Raw genomic sequence first — 21,652 nt, forward strand, 5'->3', positions numbered from 1 at the left:
GCGCATGAAGTCTTTTTTCTGTCCCATATTGGTTTTATCAGCGTCTGCGTTCATCATGAAAGGACTTTCCTGCATTCCACACACAGAAAATTGAACGTGTGAATGTGGGGCAGGACGACACTCGCCAAACCAGTTTCATCCGACTGACAATAGCTTGAAACAAGTGACGAGCATGTGAGCAGCCTGGGGCGCCGCGGCCTCACCAGAGGAAGTCTGCTGGGGGGTCCGGTCGATGCGGGTCACACTCCTGTCGACTCAATTCGGGTCAAATCAGAGAAATCATCACTCAGCTCTCCAACGAGGGTTCATGGATCTGTGGTCCGGAGTGGCGACGTGATCCTCCACGGCTCCGGCGCTCCTGCTGCTGCCCGCTCATCTCGTCAGCAGACTCGCTTCAGTGTGTCTGGTATGTCTGGAGCGTGAGGGCGAGATGTGAGTCACCCTGGGTGAAAATCCCGGCGAGGTCATCACACCGCCGCCGCCATTCCTCCAGAGAACCGACCAGTCCAGACAAGACAGAGTAAATGCCAGGAATCTCCGCATATTCACTCAGAGTGACCTCGGTGATCAGTTCGTCTCCATGGTAACAGCAGGGTCACAGCCGAAGTTGGAGGACTTCAAATGTGTCTTTGGTTTTGTAGGATGACACAGCTGTGATGTCATAAATGATCGAGAATAAAAAAAACGCATTTAAAGATTCAAATTGTCTTCGTAAAAAGGTGAATCCCGATCTAGTCGCCGTTCCAGAGTGATGACATCATCCAGTCGTCGTTTCTGTAGCCCCGACGTGAGGCCGCACTCTGGTGGGCTTTTAATCGAGACGGTTGTGTTGATGAAATATCAGAGCGCCAAACTGAGATCTCGGCGTCTGTCACATGACGACCCGGCGAAGAAGAAACGCGTCTGTTGATCGCGGGTTCGTGATATCAACATCATTATGATACCCAAATAACCTGGTCAGCGCCAACCAGTCTGCCGGAGGCTGAGCAGGCTGTTGTGGGCGGGGTCTGTGTCATGCGTGTAGTATGTTCTGATGAACACGGATGTGCACTGGACCTGCTGGTGAACAGAGCTTCTATTCTGAGCTCTCGATGTTCGGTACCTTCAGGTTTTTAATCTTTACTTGGGTGTTGGTGGACTTGAGACCAAACCCGCGCCGCAGAGAAGCCTCGTGTTGATCTGGTGATGTGCAGGCGTTTCCAGTCTCTCATGAGGAGCGGCCGGAGCTCCGCCATCAACCGTACGGGAGGAATATTGATAACTCGTGGTGTCTGCTGGTAAATCCGGCTGCTCTTCTCATCTCGTCCAGCAGCGACATGCTAACCTCCATGTTGTGAGGAAACCAGACTGAAGCTAAAAACACAGAGACTCCATCACTGTCCTCCCTGCTGAGGGTTCACCAGACCCAGATCCTGCTCTGGGGTTGTTTTGACAACTATTTTCAACTCTAAGCAACGTGCTGGCGGCGTTCATGATGTCGAACGTGACGCGCCAGCTCCTGGTCAGCCGGCATTGGGACAGAATTGATTGATTTCTATGATGAGTTTGGTCTGGGTCGGTGAACCCAGCGGTTCGCGGGTCACTCCATGGGAAAGGAGAAAAGACAGTGAATAAAGTCATGATTCAGCCATGAGAATAGCGGCGGCATTAGTAACAGCAGCAGCCTTGAACCCCCACCCAAGTCTCCAGCGACTGCCTTGATTCCTCCGTCACTCAGGACTCCGTCCAGCACTCCTCACCAGTGTGACTGAGAAAGACAATCCTCTTAGCTCAGAGCCTGTTTTCTTTCTAGGGCAGCCAACAGCTCTGTGCAGGACTCCCTCACTTCATCCTGGCTGTCGGATATCCTCTCTCTCTCTCTCTCTCTCTCTTTCTCTCCCTCCCTCTCTCTCTCTCTCTCTCTCTCTCTCTCTCTCTCTCTCTCTCTCTCTCTCTCTCTCTCTCTCTCTCTCTCTCTCTTACGTTCCTTTGTCCGTGACATGGAGGGGTCTCTTTTTGAAACACAACCCCCCTCTCTTCCTCTTTATGGCCTGAGCCAGCAGCTGCAGGGTTAATGTTTAGCAGCAGCAGCAGCAGCAGCAGCAGAGGCAGGAGTTGGAGGAGGAGGAGGAGGAGGAGGAGGCAGCCGGGGAGGTGGGGGCTGGTCCACAGCTGTTGTAGTAGGCAGGGTCTATCGGGGTAGGAAGCCTGCCTCACTCGCCCTGGAACAATGGGAGACATGGCAGCCTCTGCAGACAGCAGCGACACGCTCACAACGCTGGTGCCCAAGGACAGGCCAGTAGCAGCGTAGAGGAAACCGGCTTCCTCGTCACACGCCGAGGGTGACGGCGCTTCTAGCGGGAGGGAAAATCATCTCCCCCACAGCCGGAAACCAGAAATGTAAGGTTCTCTGTCGCCCCTCGGTTCCTCTTTTGGTGCCTTAGATTTCACGCTGCTGAGAGGAGATCTCGGATGACTGGATGACAGTGAAGGCACCGGCGGCAGGAAGGTGAGCAGCACTGGTACCACAGGGAGGGAAATGGAATCACTGGTGCAGCTTGTGCTGGTTTGTGTGTGCTCGTGTGCGGAGGTGAAGCAGCTGCAGGAGAATGATGTGACAGTGAGAGGAAACATGTTTCCTGCTGCTGACTTGACAGCAGGCGTGAGATGAGTTGGCGTCACGTAGCATTGATCCAGTGGGCTAGCTAGCGCTTCGGCAGGGCAGGAAGCGTGTTCTGGTAGCACGTGCCGTACGCAGGCTGCTGCAATGTAGGCTCATGGAGGCTTGTTTTGGTTGTAGCTAACAAAGTGTCATAAATCCGCCAAGCGGCTACGGCAGCGTGAATGTGGGTTTGATAGGAGAGGACCAGAAAAATGAGAGATGGAGGGCCGATGATGCGTTTCCTGCCATGGGTGTGGAGGTTGCCTGGCACAGATTTGAGGTTCCCTGCGTTCTGTTTGATTGCTCTCAGACATCCATGGCGCACATCCAACCTTTCAGGCCTTTTTGGGAAGGGAGCTCCCCTCCTCCAACCCCTCCCCCACCTCCTGCCTCATCTCCTCATCCCAAATATTGCTTGTGTAAAATTCTTCATAAAGCCCAACATCAGAGGGGGAGCAGCGCCGGGGACGCCGCCAGCCTGATTCTGTCTCACTCACGTCTCCTTCTCTTTGATGTCCATCACAAACTGCCGGAAAGACGTCGACAGTAACGTGGTAAACGCGTCTTTGGCCTACATTTTTGTGGGGAAAGATTCCCCTGATTTGATTTAATCCTGCCAACTAAAGATTTAGGTTTTTGTCACATTGTTTACATGCTCCGCCTACGCACTCACTGCCTACCCAGCAAGAACTTCAATCTGCACGTCTCCCAGTTGGCAGATGGAAGGCTGGTGTTTGACATATCCTGAGACGGCCTTGCCTACGCCAAATCCCAGTGCGACTGACATGATTTAAGAAGCTTTTGTGCGTTTCTTCTCTCCACTTCGACTGAGTCGCCTTTGATTTCTCTCCTCTCTCCAGCTTGCCCTCGTTCCATTCTATGAATCTCATCAGCAACATCTCGCCAAACCTCTCAATATTTCATCGTTTTCTCAGCGTCCAGCTCCGAAAGATCAGTCATGAAACAGATACTGGTGCAATCAATGAGGTCCCGGGTTTCTTTGTGGGGGGGGGGGGGGGGGGGTGCTGCCTTTGTGATGGTGCTCCATGACACGGATCAGAGATCACGGTCAGCACCAGGTGTACCGAGGAGGACTCGGCCGGACCACATGACCTGCTCCTTCTCTATTAAAGCCCAGACTGAGAGGGCAGATGCTCAACACCTCTAATCCCATTTCAGTTTGACATGATCTCCGAGGATCAGGCCCCGCCCCCCCGTCGACTGCTGTTGGAAATGAAGAGTTAATGCGGGAGCTTGGTGCCTAAACAAATCAGTGGTGATGAGACAGAACGCAGGTTGCAGCAGGCGAGGTGTCCCATTTAGGCTTTCAATAAAACAAAGCTAGAAACGGTTAATTGGGAATCCCTTGAAAAAAAAATCACTCCGTTTCATCAGAAAGACATAAAAGGGGGGGTCCTCAGCGCTGCCTCTGCTGAATTATTCATCTTTCTTTCATTACACTTAACAATGACTCAGAGATGAAAGGGGAGACGAGAGATTGAGGAAGAGATGGAGGATGGGGGCTTGTGGTCTTGGCATGGCAGGCGTCTGGTGCCTCCCGAGGGCACGGCAGCGTCTTCCTCTCCTCCCGGTTTCCTGTTCACTCACAGGAAGCTGCAGCCTGCTGCCACAGCCCGGCTCAGAGGTGACATTGGGCCAACCTCCTGCCATCAAAGGTTTCAGGATTCCGTTATCACACATCCAGTCCTCTGGGTTCCGTCTAATGATTCACGGAGACGTCAGGTTCCGTCTCGCCATCGAGCTCAGAATGTTTTCTTCTCTTCCTCAGGTCCTTGGTTTTATTGTTGGGAGACAGCGGTGCCTGACGGGAGCCGGAATCCTCTTCAAGGGTCACAACGAGAGCTGGAACCCAGGTGTGTTGGAATGAAGGACTGAGGACTAGAGACCGTAGCGGCCTCACGCGGGTACCCAGCCAGCCGGCACTGCTGGCAGCCAAACAATGAAGCAGAAAATCCTCGGCTGCATTCAAGAGATTTTAAGATTATGTGAAAATTACAGCTGGCAAAGTAACTGACTAAAGTAACTGACTAAATTTGAAAAATATAACATAGAAAAATCAATCAAACACAATTAATAACACCCTTGACCTCATGCGTGTATTGAGCTTGTAATTGAAGAGCTGCTGATAACCAGTGGAGGGCAGTAATGAGCCCAGGCTCCAGCTCGTCTGCTGGGAAACAAAGGAAGAAGAGGAAGAGTAGGAAGAGCTGCTGGTCCTGGTGCTGTTACTTCCTGTGGAACCGAGGCCTGAGATGTTCTGCTGATCATATTTTGTTGCTTAAGAACAGTAGAAAGGGTTCTGTTTGAATTTAAATGGTTGTCATGGCAAAAACTGATGTATAACTCAGACTTATTAATTACAAGCATTGATTGATTACATTTTTTTAAGGCCAGTTGACAGCCCCAGTAAAAATCAATAATCCAATATGGCTGCCACAGGAAATTAGCAATGGTGACCAGAGACAACAGAGATCCAGCTTCAACCGAACAGAAAATGTGTTTTCATGTTTCATAATTGATGATGAACCAGAGGGACTGTAGATGTACAACTGCAGTTTGTTGAATCGGTGCTTACTCAGGTTAGGGACCGGGAATTGATCAGAAATGCATGATACCAGCGCTATTAGCAATTCTGCTTAGCGATAGCACTCTGTCGGGATGCCTGACATTTTTCTTCTCAATGCTGGCGTAGGCAGTTTTCAGTGTGAACACAATAGTCTTGCTGTGCGAGTCTGAACAGAGTAGAAAATACTGCAGGTGACTCGGGTTTGCAGAAGTGCCACTAATCTGCAGCAAGAGATTCTCCTCAGAGATGGAATGTGATGGTGACATCAGAACATTAAAAGAATAAATGACAGCCACCATTTCCTTCAGGGAGATGGAGCTGTTAATCGAGGCTAGCTACTGTAGCTGTAGCCTGAGAGCTAACAGTAGGCTGAGAGCTAACAGCAGCCTGAGCGCTAAATGTTTCCTGAGAGCAAACAGTAGCCTGAGAGCTAGCTGTGGCCTGAGAGATGGCTATGCAGTGTGCTTACTGTAGCCTGAGCGTTTACTGTAGCCTGAGTGCTAACTGTAGCCTGAGCGTTTACTGTAGCCTGAGCGCTAACTGTAGGCTGAGCGTTTACTGTAGCCTGAGCGCTAACTGTAGCCTGAGCGCTAACTGTAGCCTGAGCGCTAATTGTAGCCTGAGCGCTAATTGTAGCCTGAGCGCTTACTGTAGCCTGAGTGCAAACTGTAGCCTGAGCGCTAATTGTAGCCTGAGCGCTTACTGTAGCCTGAGCGCTTACTGTAGCCTGAGTGCTAACTGTAGCCTGAGCGCTAACTGTAGCCTGAGTGCTAACTGTAGCCTGAGCGCTAACTGTAGCCTGAGCGCTTACTGTAGCCTGAGCGCTAACTGTAGGCTGAGCGCTAACTGTGGCAACAGTGCTTCTTCTTTCCACTGTGGTCACAACATCGACATTGTCTTTTGTGTGTCCAGAGGAGCTTTGCTTGTCAGTTTGTTTTCTGGGTCTCTGGTGGTGGTGTTTCTATCCATTATTTGATCACGTCAGAGAGAATTCTTCAACACTGAAGCAGCATGTATTTGTAAATCAGTGTTTTTCTGACTTTCCAAGAGTCAGAAACTTATAAAGGAGTGATTTTATGCTGGCTGAGCTGGACAATCGCCCGTCTATGGGATCCAATTATACAGTAATAGTCCTGTATGTGCCTGGAAAATGTTGGGAGTGTGTTACTGTAAGTGCTGTCTGAGGGGAGACCCCTACACACTGCTGCCCCCCCCCCCACACACACACACACCTGTGAGAGAATAACTTTTAATGACATAAAACACTTAATTAACTAAACGAATGCTGTTTAATTCTTAACCAACTGAACAATGACTTGGTATTTGTCATTAGTTTTTGTCTTGTGTGTGACGGTTTGTCACCAGGCTTGTTGGTGGATTCTGGCGTCACTGTAAAGGAGACCAGGGTTGTGTGTCAGTGGTTCACACCGTAAGGAGCCAAACTGGCCGTCACTGCCTGCTGGCTCATTGGTTCTGAAGGCAGCGTGGCTGCTTCTTGGTGGTAGACGACATGCTAGTTCTCCTCTGGTGTCAGGTTCCCCTCTGTTGGTTAGTGCATGAATGCGCGCCGGTGTTCAGGTGTCCATTTGAGTCATTTTAGAGGGAACAAAAGCACCACATGCTCACTTGGCTGAGAGGTGAACACATGATCCGGCCTGTTTTGTTCAGTGAGTGGAACCTAAAGCTGTGAACGCTGCGCCTCGCTGCACTTTGTTTACACTCAGCCGTGTCTGATTCAGAGACTGCGGGGAGAGGACGCCGGTTTATCCCAACAAAAGAAGCCTCGGCGCTGAATTTGACCTCCAGTCTTGTCGGTCGGCTCCCTCTGACCTCTCCTTCTCATTTTTATTAGCACCTCGTTTGCTGTGTTGTGTCTCTGCGGTTTTACACTTCTGCAAATATTTCGTGCCATGATGTGGAGGGTTAATTTTACCCTCATCGGACGCTTTCACTTCCTGTGATGGCAGCTCCTGAAGCTGTTCGACCCTTGTGTGTTGAACATCAGACGGCGTGTTCGCACCTATGAAGTAGCTCACATCAGCGTGAGCGCCAGCGGCGGCGCGAGGGACGTAGTGTTGTGTTGTTGTTGTAATGACAGGATGAGGAGCTGTGAGTCGGAGCCCATCGCAGCTCATGTAGCCACTCTTTTACCCAGAAATGCATGGATTCAAATAAATTTGATTCAATTAGAATTCAACTGGATGTCTGAAAATATGCAAACACCAAACCAGCTGCCGTCATACTGGTCTTACTGGGAAGCGCATGTGCTGCTGCACCCATTTGTCACTCCAAGGGTGTTCAGTGTGTCACTCTCTTCTCCTCTGCAATGATTCATCCCCGTATCCTCAGATGAGTTTCATTTCTGCCTCAGGCGACGTTTTTGTTCTTATCACTGTGTTCCATCAGATGCCCTAAAACAACTCAGATGTGTGTGTTCAGACTGATAAGATGGAAATAGAAGCACCGCCCACGTCGTCCTCATCACGCCGGAGTGAGTGTGAGACTGGTACATCAGAGTCTCGCTCCCATCGGAGCAGAGGTGAGGTGTGTGCTGCTGCTGCTGCTGATGGCTGCGCTCCTCTGCAGAATATTGCATCAGTCTGTTGTAGGCAGATGAAAGACGCCGGCGGGCAGCGAGGCCACTCGGCAGTGGAGGCAGCGTTACCTCTCCTTTCATTCCCTCTGTGGCGTCTCCGCCAGCTCTGACAGCGGCCGTTCGTCTGCCAGCCCAACTTGACGGAAGGAGCTCCCTGGCACTGCGGCCCGCCGGGTTGCTCCTCGGCCTCTCAATGAGCCTCTGTGTGCTCAGTGAAACCACAGCGATGACAATGATGCAGCCAGCAGTGCCGTGCGTGTCTCCAGCAGATGCTAATGTCGATACTCATGATGACTGAAGCCTTTATGCCCTCCAGATGACGGTCCGGCAGCGGGACACCGCGCGTCTTCTTTCGGGTGGCGTTTGCAGCTTGTGACTCTTGCACATGAAAGGAAACCGCAGCAGCTGTGGCGGCGGTTCCTCGTTATATTTAGCATCACTTTTGTTGTCTTTTGGTCCGTGCTGTAATTTCCACGTGAGCTCTCTGCCCTGCTGCCCGGAGCTTTAATGTGTGGTAGAGGAGAGAAGAGCACTCAGTGTTGCTGCCTCCTCAGGGTCAGACGGACGGCTGGTACCTGCTTCCGTCCTCAGATGGGCTGAATTGATCCGCCCTCCATTATACGCCTGGATTTGACTGTCTCGAGTCAATCGCAGCTCAATTAGCACCCTCCGCTCTGGACGGGGCTGCTCAGGTTTGTCCCTGGGGGGTTTACAATCCTCCAGCCAGTGACGCTCAATAAACTTCCTGTAAACGCTCAGCCGACGGCTCAGGTTGCAGCAGTAATGTCTCACAGGGCTCTGGAAGCTACTGAACATTTCAGAGGAGTGGTTTTTATACTGTGTGCTTGTTTAGTGATGGAACTGGAATTGTAATGTGGCCTCCTGCAACATTCCAATTGAACACTTGTCAAAGACTGATTGTGTCCCCAAACAGCGTCTTGAGTCCAGCACGGTGGTGGAGGTCCCGCCTACTCGCCGTCGTCCACAGACAGAAGAAAACCTCTGCTTCCCCCAAAAAACCCTCATCAGCACTTTAATAAGAGAGCAGCGGTGAAAAAATGTGTTTTCCCACTAATGGTGCAAATTTTATTGCAATATTAGTCAAAATTATTCCAATTCCATCAAACTGTGCAGCCCTAGTGTGTAACGAGTTCACCCTGATGCCAACGTTGACAAGCCTGGTGTTGGTCTTCTTGCCGGAGACGTGAAGTCTGAACGCTTCGTTTCCTCTCGTCTGAGACTTGGATCATGAAAATGTGTCGTGAATATTTTCTTCCTTTTGGCGAGCCTGAACAGTTCAGCCGCTGCTGTCGTAACCAGGAGGGCCTCAAGTCTGAATGAGATTTTTTGAATTTGAAACATGTTTTTCCGTCCGTGACGAGACTGAGAGATCAGTTTGTCTTTTTACGCAGCGTGAAATCACAACTACGGTTGTTTCATGGCACTTCCGGCGAGAGTGGAACCTCCTGCTTTGATTTGGTTAAATAGTTTCGTTTTAGAGAACCAACAATTCTCTAATGAGCAAGAACCTCTGAAACGGCTCTGGCGACCTATGGGGGCGGCCGTCTGCCTCGACCAGCAGGGGGTCAGATGAGGGAGAGACTGACTGATGGATGAGTGGTGAATGCTAACTGCAGGTTCTCTGAATGTTCTACGCGTCGACCACCTCCATCGGCGTAAAGACGTGAGACGTGATCAGCGGCTCCGTGTGACAAACGTTGGTCGGTTTGACTACGGATCCTCAGACGATTACGACAGTGTTGCTCTGCTTCGTCGCATCGCCTCTCAAACCACGAGATGTTCTATTAATGATCTACAGGTACTATGAACTACGTACTAGTACTGTGAAGGTCACGTAAACATTGTAAAAGCAAAGTTAGAATAACTACATAGAAGTACTGTGTTTACAAATGTGAGACTGATGAGGATTTCTGAAGTTCCTCCAAGGTTCCGGAGGACGGACTCGTGGTTGAGCTGTGATGAACACGCGACTCTTCCTGTGTGTGGTGACACATTTGTCAGGTTTAACACCTCCACCAACTGTGCCAGGTCCTGATTGGCCTCCAGCCACAGAATCAGCCTGGTCTCATCCGCTCCGATGACTCCCTAAGATGTGGCGTTGGAGTCCACTCGGACGCGCCCAGCTCCCCCGCCAGCCGGGCCCTCGCCCTGCAGCACGCTCGCAGATCTGCAGCCTGCGCGCTCAGCGTGGGGCTGCGGTTTGTTCAGTTGATGTGCTGCAGGAATATGGCGAGATGGGCTTATCGTCCTCCACAGCCCATGTGAAACGTTTCAGGCGGCGTCCTCTGCGGTGCTGCTACTTGGTGAGCTGTGCTGCATCCTGGATCAGCTTCCTCTGTAGAGATCTGCGCTGCCGGTAACCAACAAACTCTGAACCTCACGTAAGAGGAGTGTGTGATGGTGGATGAGAGCAGCATGTGAGGGAGCAGCTGACCGCCGTCTACTGCAGCGGGTCGGCTCGCGCGCATCACCTGGGTTACCTCGGACTCGTGGAGGCTCTGTTGTTGATGTCTGAATGTGGAGGCGCTTATTCAGACATTGCGGAGCTGCAGGATATTGTCTCCACATATAGCTCTCATTCACCGGCCGCTCAGAGAAGTGTCTTGTTTACCACTTACTCACCATCAGATGTCTCGAATCATGAAGTTTTCCCTGCATGACTTCTGGGTCAAAACACTGAGCTCACAGTTGCTGCTGGAAGCTGCTGGAGACGATCAACAACAGCAAGCAGCAGTTTAAGCCTCCTCATGCAGCCGGAGGATCGATTCTCCGTAAACATTTCAGCTCCAGCTGCTTCGCTACAGCAGCTTCTCCTTCTGCCTTCGATGAGTAAAGTAGTTTAGCCGCTGGTTGGAAGACGTCAGCGAATGATCAGTGCAGCTGTCAGTCAGTTTCCTGACGAGTTCATCACAAATATAAACTTTAAAAACCCAAAAGCAGAGGACATTTTTAGCACCGTCACCAGTATTTCTGCCTGTGTTTCCATGGCGGTGATAACACTATCACCGCCATGTCATTCTCTGCGTTCCAGATGAGAACAATGTCTGATGAGACGGAACAGAGAATGTGCGACGAGGACTTTGGCTCGGACGAGGAGGGCGAGGAGGGAGACGTGGAGTCGTACCTGGAGGACAACAGCAGTGAGCTGATGGACCGCCTGAAGGAGCTGGAGGTGAGGAAGCCGGCAGATTACTGATGTGTCAGGTGGAGTTGCAACCAGAGGTGTAATAGTCACCAAGAATCCACTGATCGTTATTGATAGGTCGATTCACGGTCCTCTTTGGTGTGCCTTTATTTTGAAGTTCTCGCGGTGCGACTGTAGCTTCATACTGCTGTTAAGATTCTGTTGTTACATTCATGACTTGATTGCCACGTTTTTCAGAGCTCAGGAATGAACGATGAAACCACCTTCAGTTTCCTTTTTGGAGCGCTGATATTAGAAATGAGGTTGATGATGGTGAGAGTGACGCTCCACCAAAAAAGTGTAGTTTAACTTTCAAGTACTCACCAGTAGCTCATGAAGAAGTTTTCTCCTCTTGTATCACTTATTTGTGACTCTGGATGCAGGAAGAGCCAGGCACGTACATTTTGCGTGAGCGAACGGCTGAAAACAGAAGTGTTATTGTTTGTCAGTTAGCTAAGCTAAGCTAAGCTAACTAGCGGTTTAGCTGACCAGTGGAGCTCCATAGTATTCAAGAGAGTCTCTGTCTGCTTGTCTGGCTCAAAAAAATGATGAACAGCAAACTTATTGTCCTAAAATAAACAAATGTTTTTATCAATACAAATGTTTTCTAACCTTCTCAGTTGCTAAAGTGGGAAAACAAAGTACTTGATTGTCAGACTCTCAGTTCACAGCACCGCGTGCGATGCTCCAACCCTAATTAAAAGCTGTCTTGCTTCAGGAGTGGAACTTTTAGTGCAGCAGAGAAGCAAACTTCTGTGTGTTTTTCAAAGTGATATTGAAGGTTTGTTGTGTCTGTTTCATCGTTGCGTCGTGGTGTATTTTTAGTTCGGCTGGGCTGGAAACGCATGAACTATCGGCAGTAATTGTTGTTTCTGTCGCAGGCGGAGAATTCTGCCCTGATGTTGGCTAATGAGAGCCAGAGGGAAGCTTACGAGAGATGCTTGGATGAGGTGAGTTCATCTATGTGGAGATGCTAAAGTGGCGGTCGGTAACTCCAGGCGGACCATAAACGTGTGTGTTCTCTCGTGATCAGGTGGCCAACCACGTGGTCCAGGCGCTGCTCAACCAGAAGGTGACACAGAGCCACACGCCGCTGTCTGCCTTCGTCCAGCCTGATGTTCGCTCACCATCATCTCACTGCTGTGTGTGTGTGTGCGCGCGCGCGTGTGTGTGTGTCGTCGACAGGATCTGAGAGAGGAGTGCATCAAGCTGAAGATGTTGGTGTTTGACCTGGAGAGGCAGAACCGAGCGCTGTGTGAGCTGTTTCAGCAGAAGCTGCCCAACCAGCCCACCGCTCACTACCAGGTGAGTCAGCAGCGTGAAGGAAATGAACGGATCTGCTGAGGAAACGTGAGGCAGGAGGACACGACATGACGTGCAGGATAGGTGGCCAGCATGCATTATGGGTAATGTAGGAGCGGGATTTAGACAAGGAAACAACAACAAACGTTAAAGCTGAACTGAGGAGAATTCCCTCAAACCAAGTTTAGCCCCTTACCAGTGCTCAGTACCGTAGGGGTAACTTGAATGTCAGCGCCCAGCTCAGATTGTGAAAACCAGAGCGAGCAGCTAATTCCTGTTCCACGTCAGCCTCATTCTTTCAAACGCTGCTGAGTAATGGATCTCTTTTCACTTCTGCTGGATATTGTTCCAACAGAAGCCAGGACAATGAGGCTCCTGGTCTGCTTTGTGTACAATAGCCTGGAGTGTCTACAGTGTCATCATAATTGCCTCATGAGTCTCGTGTTTCAGGTCCAGGCGGGACCACTCCCAGACTACAATGCACAGCTGCACAATGACTCTGCCAAGCAGGTGGAGGCTGCACAGACTGAAGCACAAGCCAAGGTGATGATCGCACTGCTTCCCCTGCCCTGATGCTTCACCCAAACTCTGTGCTCAGACTTTCAAGTACTCACAAGTATCTGAGCATGTTAGCATCCCATTGCTGCAGGATCCCTGCAGTCATGAACAAGTCATGGAATACGGAGACAGCGATTTCCAGGATCTGTTTGGTTTTGTTTTGTTTTGTTTTGTTTGTTTGTTCTTAATAAGTAAAGCCAGGAAATTTTGGAAAGACATGGAAACTATAATTACTTATAAGTGTCAGAATATCAGTGTGTATTAATGTGGTTCAGTTAAGATCCTGTGAGAAAAATCCTATAAAAATATGTTTATTACTTATTTACATGGTTGTTTTTCTCAGAAAATGGCAAAAAAAAATGCACATTTTTTATTGTAATCAAACCACATAGTTTGCTATTAGTTTAAATACATGCTTATACATTTTAACATGGATTTCTTGTGTTTTTCATGTGCATGATATTTCAAAGACTGTAAATTCATGAAAACAGTCCTCCTAATGCCAGGAAAAGTCATGGAAATTATTCGTAAAAATGTGTATGAAACCTGTCTTGGTGACTCCAGAATGCAGAAAGAGCCAGCCACGTTTCTTCACATCCAAAACTCTCCCAGTCATCGTCTCGTATAATCCATGTCTTCTTCATCCTGCTGTACCAGCACTAATGAAAAACTAACTACGTATATCACTATTCTCCTTCACAGGGGTTATAGATGGCTATGCTATGCTATGCTATGCTATGCTATAGGGTGCACTTAGCTTCAGTTAAATATACGTGGCTATCTCTCATGAACTCAAGACATCTATTTGTGAAAACTGGAACGCCCAAATACAGGTTGTGGGTGAAGTATTGCTTTAAGAGTCGGGTCGCACCGTAACCTCTGAGTGAGACCTCGATCCCCACCTGTGACTGCGCTGACATTTTCTTGATTATTGTTCTTAATAAGGCTCCCTGCTGCTAATCTGGCTCGCCCTCTCTTCCTGTACGCATGCACTCAAAGGTCTTGATGAACTCATGCTTGGCTCTCATTGAGGTGTCGCTGGTGCCTCTGATGCTGATAGAGATCTCTTTCTGTTCAAAGGGAAATGGCTACCGCACACAACACGCCTCCCCAGGCCCTCGAGGCCCCGCCGCCTCCATGGAGGCTCTGTCTCCTTTCTTCAAGAAGAAAGCACACATCCTGGAGGTCTTGCGCAAGATGGAGGAGACGGACCCTCTCAAGTTCCACCCGTCCACCACCAGCTTGTCTTTCTGTGACTACAGCCAAGTGCTCATGTCCACAGAGGCAGTTCTGGCTACCACAGACCCGCTTCCCCTACCTTGCAAACCCCACCACACACACTGCCACTGCTCCTGCTCTGACATGGACACACACCAGCATGTCAACGGCGACGGGGCAGCGAAGTGTGAGGGGGGGAACACCTGCTGTTTACACTGCAAGAGGAGCCCAGACAGCCCCCCGAAGCCATGCAACCATGTCTGCAGTCCTTCCTCTGCCACCCAGGGCCATGTCCCTGCAGCTGCTACCAGTGAATGTCACAGTAAGAGCAGAACAGTGGAGTCTGGTCCCCCGTCTAAACAATGTACCAAGACTGACATCCACCAACAACCAGCAGGCACCACCGCTCCGTCATTAATCATAGAGACCACCACTCAGAGCCTGGAGCAGACGCAGGACAACTCTGGAGAACTCACTGGCTTCTGTCCCCCTTCTGTGACAGAGGACGCTCAAAACTCCCACTGTGACTCTGAAACGAGCGTCCACAACAGCCTGGCGCTTTCCTCCATCGTGTCCAACAACTCCTCGTCTGTCCTCGAGAAGGACAGCTTAGATCCAGAGTCTTCCTCTGTGAGAGCCAGCGCCTCCCTCAGCCCCAGCCCCTCCTGCCTCAGTGACGTCAAAGCCGCCGCCATCAACTCCCCGTCCAAACTGCTCAAGTTCTTGAAGATCCCCTCCATGGGGGAGAAGTCTCAGGCCTCAACCTCTGCTGTCCGTCTGAGCCCCCAACTCACCCGCAACTCCAGGATCCCCTGTCGCACTAACAACTACGAGGTGTACCACTCTCCTGTTCCCACCCGCAGAGCCACCACCACAGAGCGGTGCAGGCAGCCCCCTCCACCACCCTCCAGGTCTGAGTCTTACCCCGCCACACACTCAGCACCTACGTCCCCTCCTCAGCCTGAAGACGCCTGCCCCCTGCCTGTGAAGGACATAAGCTACAGCAGCCTCTCGGCACCGAAAACGAATGCTGGTTCTAAGATTGGCACCTCCGCATCCTCCTCATCCCCCAAAGTATCTCAGAGGGTCCCTCATTATGAGAACGTCTGTGATATGTCCAGAGAGGAGGAGCCGTCCCAGCTTCTTGAGAAAAGACCGGCTCCCTCTCAAACAAAAACAAATGGTGGTGAGAGGAAGCTCGTTAAATCGCTACCAGAGAGCGTCCTCAACCCCTCCCCTCAACGGAAGCAGTCATCGTCCTCCGCGTCAGAGTCCACATCAGACGATGAAGAGGATTCAGACAGCCCAGTGTGGGTGAACCATCACAGCCTGCCTAACTCATCTGCTCTCAGCAAAGCTCAGAGTCGAGCTAATTACTCACAAACCAGAGAGAAACAGGAGATGGATGTAAGGGAGGTCCCCTCGCAGAGCTCTGAGGTCACCCAGGCGCCACCGCCTCCTCCTCCAGCCAGACGCAGCGACTGTTCTTCTATCCCCAAGAGGCCGGCCACTGGCCCGGCCCGGGCTCCGTCCGATTCCAGTCACCACGCTTTTAAAGACAGACTGGCTGCACTGGGTAAGCTGAGGAGCTCTGAGGATTTACAAGTTGGTTTGAGGCCGATAGACACAGTGAATGAGGGCGGTATCGCCTACAGCGAGGAAAAGAGTAAGACAGCGGAGAGGCCCATTGAGCTCCAGAAAGAGGAGCAGAGACATTCAAAATACACCGACTCCTTGGACGGTAAACCTAAAGGTAGCAGTGGAGGTTTGAAGTACCCAGGATCGTCTCAGCTGTATGAACAAGGGCTCAAATCTCAGCCTTCAAGTCTGGTTAAACAAGAACTGTGTGGCACCAGGACAGAAAGCTCTAAGAGCAGAATAGGTCTCCCTTCGCCCAACGCTGATGCTCCACAGGTACTACGCAACAACATCAAGTGTCCTGGCTCCTTGAACCTGGCCTACAATGTGAAAGCAGGGGTCGGCCCGCACAGTAGCAGCAGCCCCAACAAAATCCCCCCGAAGTCCCCGTCCAAACCTTGTCAGGGTCCCTCCGTCCACAGAGTGGGGAAGCCCTCCGACGCACCACGTTACTTGTCCAAATCAGAAGAGAGGACCAAAATTAGCGGGAAGGGGAAAAAGAACCCGATGTACGGAGATAGCCTCCCACCTCCTCCTCCGAGACCCCCAACGTCTGAGGGGGAGAAGCCGCCGCAACCAGTGGCCAGCCCGCAATCGGCCATCGAGCAGAAAGTGATGAAGGGCATTGAGGAGAACATGCTGAAGCTGCAGGAGCAGGACCGAGGGGGGCAGGGCGGTGAGGTCAAACAGAAAACCTCCAACGGTATTGCAAGTTGGTTCGGCCTGAAGAAGAGCAAGCTGCCCGCGCTGAGCCGCAAGACTGACGCCACCAAGGCGAAAGACGAGAAGAAGGAATGGAAGATTAACATCCCGTCAGTGGGGAGGGACTCGGTGAAGATGGCCACCAGGTGTAAGGAAGGCGTGGAAGGTCTGAACATCTCCACGTTGATGGAGAAGGCGGAGGGGCTGAGGAGGGCCCTGGAGGAGGAGCGGGCGTATGTGGAGAGGTCAGGCAGGGGTCACTCCTGCGAGGTGGTGATGGACCAAGCTCAGGGACAGCTGGCGGTCATGTACAGAGGAGCGCGCTCTGACAACTTCATGCAGCAGTTGCTGAACAGGTGAGAGCTGCAGACTGAAGGAATACTTGGCATTCTTGGTGAGAGTTGGATGAGGAGATTGATGCTCTTGACATCATGAGGATGATAATTACTGCCATTTGGACACAGCCTGTTAGCTGCTCTCGTGTAGAGCTTGGCTAACCTGCAGATTGCAGTATTCCAGAATCAGCTGCTCTGATTAGACCACTCAAGTAAAGACTTTGATTAAAAGCAGCAGGAGAGAAGTGGAGGAGTCCTAAATACAGAGATTAGTTAGCGCTGCGGAAAGTCCCGTTCCCTCGAGTCCAAGTCATTGGGTGTCTGGTTAAAGGAACATGGTAACTCGCTGGACAAGGGGACAGACCCGCTTCTCACCTCTGCTGCTGCTACGCTAGTTAGCTTAGCACAATAGCGAAATGGTCGTGGGTGGGAAGTGTTCTGGGATATTTGGAGTCTTTGAGATGTTAGCAAAAGGTTTGTGTTTAATAATTGCAGAGTGGATGGAAAGGAAATCATCAGCATGCCACAGCGCCGGCTCTCCTTTGACTGCAAGACGTCCAAGCCGGTTTTCAACCAGCACAGTGACATCATCAGTCACATCACCTGTCGGGATGACATGGAAAAGGTACATTTTTTGCTACACAGCTTTTAATTTCTCTGTTCTTAGACAAAATGGACTAAATGTAGACCATAGAGGAAGACGAGAAAACACAACTGGCCCTCCTAAAAGCCCTCAGCCCATTCACTGCTCCCTCTGCTGCTGTTCTCTGCCTCCCTGCAGGGTTCCGATAGAATCGCCAAGGTCACATCAGACGAGAACCTCGTGGATTCGGTTCACTCTCAGCATTTTGCAGGTAAGACAAGATTTTATCTGGCAGGAGTTTGTCAGAGGGTAGTAACTGCACCCTTTATGTGAGGTATGAACATCATGACCTCGAGTATTGTCTGAAATCCTGCTGCACCGTCAGAACAAATACTTGAAACTACCTCGAGCAGGAAGTTGGGAATAACATCACACTCCGCATTTATCCTGCAACTGCAGAAGGCAGCCTGTTGGAGCTGAAATGGCCATAATGACAACCCAGTTATCAGCATTGCTTTTCATTTTATTTTGAGGAAAATATGCAGTAACACACTGTAAAATAAAACCATGTTTAAGACTGATTTTCCTTTTGCGAACGTCCAGAATGAGCGTTACATCAACAGAGGAAGGTGAGACTTCTTACTTATGTAACAAATACTGGAAGAAGTGGAAGAGTTTATTTTGGGGGGGTTTAAAAAAAGTGCACTTGTTTTCCCAGTCAACGAAACATTTATACAGTATAGCAGGGATGAGGTATTTTTGTAGTCCAACATGAAGTTAGCATGTCAGAGGTATTTTTGTAGTCCAAGATTAAATGGAGTCTGTGAGGTTGGTACGTTTCTAGAGTTAAAAGTACTTCACACTTCTACATGCGGGTCAGTTGCTCACCGTCGCCTCCTCCCTCTGCAGGATCTGGTGCTTCCACCTACACCCTGGACAGCGGCATCGGCACCTTCCCACTACCTGACTGCAGCAGCGGTGCAGCAGGACGAGGCCTGTCCAAGACGAGGTCCGAGCACCACCCCTCCGGCTCCCCGGGGAGGGCCGGGCGACGGGCCCGCACCCTGGAGAGGGAGCTGACGTCCCAGGAGGACTGCTACACACCGCACAAACAGCTGATTCCCACCATTCAGTACAGCTCCATGCTGGAGGGACGAAGCTCGGCCGGCGTCATCCGCGAAGGTGCCAACAAACTGTAGTTTACACCCGACAACAGCTGACAGAGCTGCTGAGTGACTGAGAGGTTTGGCCTCCAGACGTAGCGCCACTCCTCACGTAGACCCTGATGTGGTTGAACTCGACCATAAAGAACTACTCAACCCTTTGAACCCAGACCAGTTTTTAGTCCCACCGTGGTTCAGTCCTGCACCTCCACAGAAACGGCACAGTCCTGGTGGGAGGTTGTAAGAACCTCAAGTACCACAGTCATGACGCCATGAATCATTAAAAAGAAACAAGGAACAACACATGGAAGCCATGAACTCACTTTTCCATGCATCAACACTTTCAGTACAACAGGTTTTTCACTGTAGTTCAGCCACATTCTTGCCATCATTGAGCTCGTTTGAACTGCTTTGTCCTGGTTGATTAGTTTAGTTTATTTAACCCTGACTTAAAAAGCACAGACAGTGTGAAAGAAGAAGCAGAATCAGAAATCTGTTTGAGTGTAAAGTAAGTCAGAGTCTTGATGAACACACGCGCAACCGCCGGTGACGTGTTAAAAGAAGGACACTCGTGTGTCCGTCACAGATTTGTACTTCACCTCATAACAAACCTGAAGATGCGAACGTTTCCATCGCATCTCGGCAGCTTGAGTCTGAGACTCTGGTCTCTTCTGTTGATCTCTCTGTTGGTGCCTTCTTCAGACAAAGAGGGCCACGCAGCCAACATGTTTACTCCTCGCACAAAGACTTGGACTTTCCCCAACCTGAAGACGCCGGCAGGACCTGCCGAGGTGTACCTGGCAGTGGAGGAGGAGGAGGAGGAGGAGGCCGTACCCTTCGGTTCGCCATTCCGAGCGGTAGGAGCAGCATTCCCTCACATTTATGTCTTAAAAAGCAGCTGGTTTTTCTTGGCTTCTGGAATAATCTGAGTCTGCAGATACATTATTGAAGGCGCACTCACGTCTTACATAATCTAAAACACACAAGCACATTCTCTGTTTAGAAATTATTAATCAGCTGCGTATTAAAAATTCACTGTTAGACGATTTCTCTAACCCACTTCAGTCCTGCGCCTGAAGGCGTTACATAAGACCGAACGCGTGACCTCAAATCTTTGCCCCCCTCCTCTCAGAGCCTGAAGGCCGGCGGTCCGTCCTCCAGCCGGGTGGTTGACCCAGGCAGCCTGCCAGTCCCGGCCCAGTCGGGGATAAGCCGCAGGGGGAAGACTCGCGCTCCCAGTGTCCCAGAGATGAGCCGGGAGGCGGGGCTAGAGCTGCTGAGGGAGCGACCGGAGGAAGCCCTCTCCCCGAGCCGGCCTCAGGTCCTGGAGACCCCCGAGTCCCTCAGCGATTCTCTGTACGACAGTCTGTCGTCCTGCGGCAGCCAGGGATGATCCTGCCTAGGACGGAGGGTAGGGGTGACTCCTCATCGAGACCCAGCGACGCCGCTGGTTGTACTGTGACGCTGCTGACCCACCGCCACCTTCGAGGAAAAGAAACTGTTGATGTCCGCAGGAATCTGTTTGTCTGTTGCAACTGGAAGGATCGATAGACTTCTCCTCAGGATTCCCAATCAACACGAAGCCAAAAGCCACCCAGACAATAAAGGTCGTTCACCTTTTCACAATCAGCCAGATGAACTCGTGTATACTGGACTACAAACGCATGGCCAAGCTAACGGATAGCACAGCGGCTAGTTGTTTTGTTTTCTCATCATCCTGCTAGACGGATCTTCGTTAGCTGCATCGAGGAAGACGCATCAGTCCATCCGTTCTGATCATTTCATCACATGATGTATTAAATATATGGATCTCTGAAAAAAAGAAGAATGTTCATGTCTGTGATTCTTACTTGCTGAAACGTCACGATTTTCAATGTATAAACCATTTGTTTGGCTCATGTTGATATTGTTTAGCGACCGAGGAAGGTTGAATGTGTCTGTTTGAAATCATAATGCATTTAAAGGTAATATATACCAGCAATAATGACATAGAGAAGAGAAATGGCTACACTATTCAATGAATATGTATTTCTATTATTTATTTATTTGAAATGTACTTCATTTCTGGTCATCTTTTTTTGTAATCTTTCTGTGAAATTGCAGTCTCGCTTCGTAGGTTATGTTCATATCTTCAGCGTCTCTGTTGCTGTTCCTTCGCTAGACGATAGATCCCATGTACGTACTGCCGTTTTTCAACTTTCTAATTAAAATGTTTTGATTTAGTCGCGTTTGAATGTGTTGACGTTTCTCAGCGCTGAGCTGCAGAACACGTCTGAGGTTTGCGTTGGTAGGGATTTCCTCTGTAGCGTCGCGCCCTGGAGGAACATCTCCCGTTTCATGCTACTGTCTTTGTTTAGTTGTTTGATTTACATCAACAGTTTACTTGAAAAAATGACCGCATTTGGGTCGTACGCCGCAGTGACCTTTGACCTCCAAAATCCTCTCAGTTCCTCTGTGAGTCCCAGTGGAGGTTTCCGCCTAAACTGAGGAGGTTCCCTGGAGGCGTTCCCGTGGTAACCATCTTAAGACAGACATTTTCCTAAAAGCAGTCATTAAAGACATCATTAGCAGCAGCGCCACCAACGACGCTAACGCAATAATCAATAACCCGTCGAAGTACAACCCAGAAAGACGGTTTTCTGAAGTACTAAGAAGCAGTTCAAGGGCAGAATTAATGAATACTTCAGTAGCGAGACGATGCCAGAACTCTAAATGAGCTAAAGAATACTTGGAAACAGATTCAATACTGTAGTAAAGAAGTCTAGTACTGACTACTATATAGCTGGTGATGTACTTGTAATACCTCGTACAGGTATTCATGACGCAGCCCTGAATACTTCTTCCATACATGTTAAAGCTGCATACAAGCAGTGGTGAAAAAGAAACTGCTCTTGCACTGCGTTTAAGTAAAATGTTGAGGTATCAGTACTTTACATCGACATAGACTTTGTACTTTTACTCCCTTACATTTATCTTGTTACCGTGAAGAAGAACAGAGGAGGTGAAGTCCTGTCACATTCGAAGCTCTCCAACTCTAAGAATAGACGCAGTACCTCGACTTTCAGTTGATCTTTAATAGTTGGAGAGTTTATTTTTAAATAAAGTATAAAACAAAAACTAATGA

The 21,652-nt window shown here is 50.0% G+C and overlaps 1 protein-coding gene across 4 annotated transcripts in view; it reads left to right on the forward strand.

Moving 5' to 3' along the window:
- The window catches only part of nckap5l (NCK-associated protein 5-like), a 31,009-nt gene extending 10,259 nt beyond the window's left edge, over nucleotides 1-20,750 (forward strand). For 2 of the 4 annotated variants that reach the window (XM_086213031.1, XM_086213034.1), the window contains exons 2-13: nucleotides 4,431-4,515; nucleotides 10,877-11,017; nucleotides 11,911-11,979; nucleotides 12,063-12,101; nucleotides 12,215-12,334; nucleotides 12,782-12,874; nucleotides 13,970-16,803; nucleotides 17,278-17,407; nucleotides 17,564-17,636; nucleotides 18,275-18,547; nucleotides 19,231-19,385; nucleotides 19,661-20,750. In XM_086213031.1, the coding sequence (XP_086069157.1) occupies nucleotides 10,877-11,017; nucleotides 11,911-11,979; nucleotides 12,063-12,101; nucleotides 12,215-12,334; nucleotides 12,782-12,874; nucleotides 13,970-16,803; nucleotides 17,278-17,407; nucleotides 17,564-17,636; nucleotides 18,275-18,547; nucleotides 19,231-19,385; nucleotides 19,661-19,921 (4,188 nt within the window). In that variant the 5' untranslated portion in view covers nucleotides 4,431-4,515 and the 3' untranslated portion in view covers nucleotides 19,922-20,750. Of the gene's footprint in view, nucleotides 1-2,159; nucleotides 2,489-4,430; nucleotides 4,516-10,876; nucleotides 11,018-11,910; nucleotides 11,980-12,062; nucleotides 12,102-12,214; nucleotides 12,335-12,781; nucleotides 12,875-13,969; nucleotides 16,804-17,277; nucleotides 17,408-17,563; nucleotides 17,637-18,274; nucleotides 18,548-19,230; nucleotides 19,386-19,660 lie in introns of those variants that run through there. The other 2 variants (XM_086213032.1, XM_086213033.1) reach the window with 2 other exon arrangements.
- The last annotated feature ends 902 nt before the right edge of the window (nucleotides 20,751-21,652 follow it).

This window comes from Aulostomus chinensis, chromosome 9 (genome assembly GCF_037954235.1).
Source record: "Aulostomus chinensis isolate RoL2024-O1b breed Wild chromosome 9, RoL_Achi_v1.0, whole genome shotgun sequence".
NCBI lineage: Eukaryota > Metazoa > Chordata > Actinopteri > Syngnathiformes > Aulostomidae > Aulostomus > Aulostomus chinensis.